The sequence below is a fragment of the Bactrocera latifrons genome, unplaced genomic scaffold (assembly GCF_001853355.1).
Source record: "Bactrocera latifrons isolate USDA-ARS-PBARC rearing strain unplaced genomic scaffold, ASM185335v1 scaffold_31, whole genome shotgun sequence".
Lineage (NCBI taxonomy): Eukaryota > Metazoa > Arthropoda > Insecta > Diptera > Tephritidae > Bactrocera > Bactrocera latifrons.
This window is the reverse complement of record NW_017536741.1, coordinates 1572764-1573449: the sequence shown is the minus strand read 5'-3', so window position 1 is coordinate 1573449 and position 686 is coordinate 1572764. Positions and strand designations below refer to the sequence as shown.

The following is a 686-nucleotide window of genomic DNA, read 5'->3' as shown; positions in this document are numbered from 1 at the left end:
ATCGCAGCACCCTTGCACCCCGCCATGTGACGGCACTTGTTCATGCCGCTGCCGCGTCTGCCTTCTGCCACCTTGGGCCAACGCTTTCGGCAGCCTCTTCGCCTACCGCAGCCAGCTGCCTGCTGCTAACTGCTAACTGCTAGCTGCACTACTATTTGTTTCAAACAATATAAATAGTGGCCTACGAAACTGTTTCAGTATCAAATTCAATTCAACCATCTTCGCAAGAAGAACAAACAGCTAAGTAGCTAAACAACTTTTGTGTGTGATAATTCAAAACCCAAACAAGTGAATATACAAAATGAAGGTACGCCAATACAGTAATCCAAAGGAACAGTTTTCTAAATAATATATATAAATAAAAAAAAATATTTAAAAAATATATTTTATTTACAAAAAACCGCAAGTGCCTCACAGTGCTGCCAGCAATTTGTAAGCTGGGAAAATAGAGTTTCTAAAGGACATCATTGACATAAATGTATAAATGTGTAAAAGGGTTTGCTGGCTGTAGAGAGCCAACGCGAAAGTCAATTTGGTTTTAATACTTAAATGAATAATAATAAAGCAAAATGTGTTTTGGAAGAAATAATGAATCGTTACAGCAAGCGAACTCAAAGAGCAAATTGGAAGGAAATAATTTTTATAATATTGAGTTTTCAAAAAAAAAATTTTTTTTTATAAATTTT

At 35.9% G+C, this 686-nt stretch overlaps 1 protein-coding gene across 1 annotated transcript in view; it reads left to right on the top strand.

The window, feature by feature from the left end:
- The first annotated feature begins 218 nt into the window (after positions 1 to 218).
- The window catches only part of LOC108970767 (pro-resilin), a 6970-nt gene continuing 6502 nt past the window's right edge, over positions 219 to 686 (top strand). Inside the window, exon 1 of the mRNA XM_018936332.1 lies at positions 219 to 307. Within this exon, the coding sequence (XP_018791877.1) occupies positions 302 to 307 (6 nt within the window). The 5' untranslated portion in view covers positions 219 to 301. The remainder of the gene's footprint in view (positions 308 to 686) is intronic.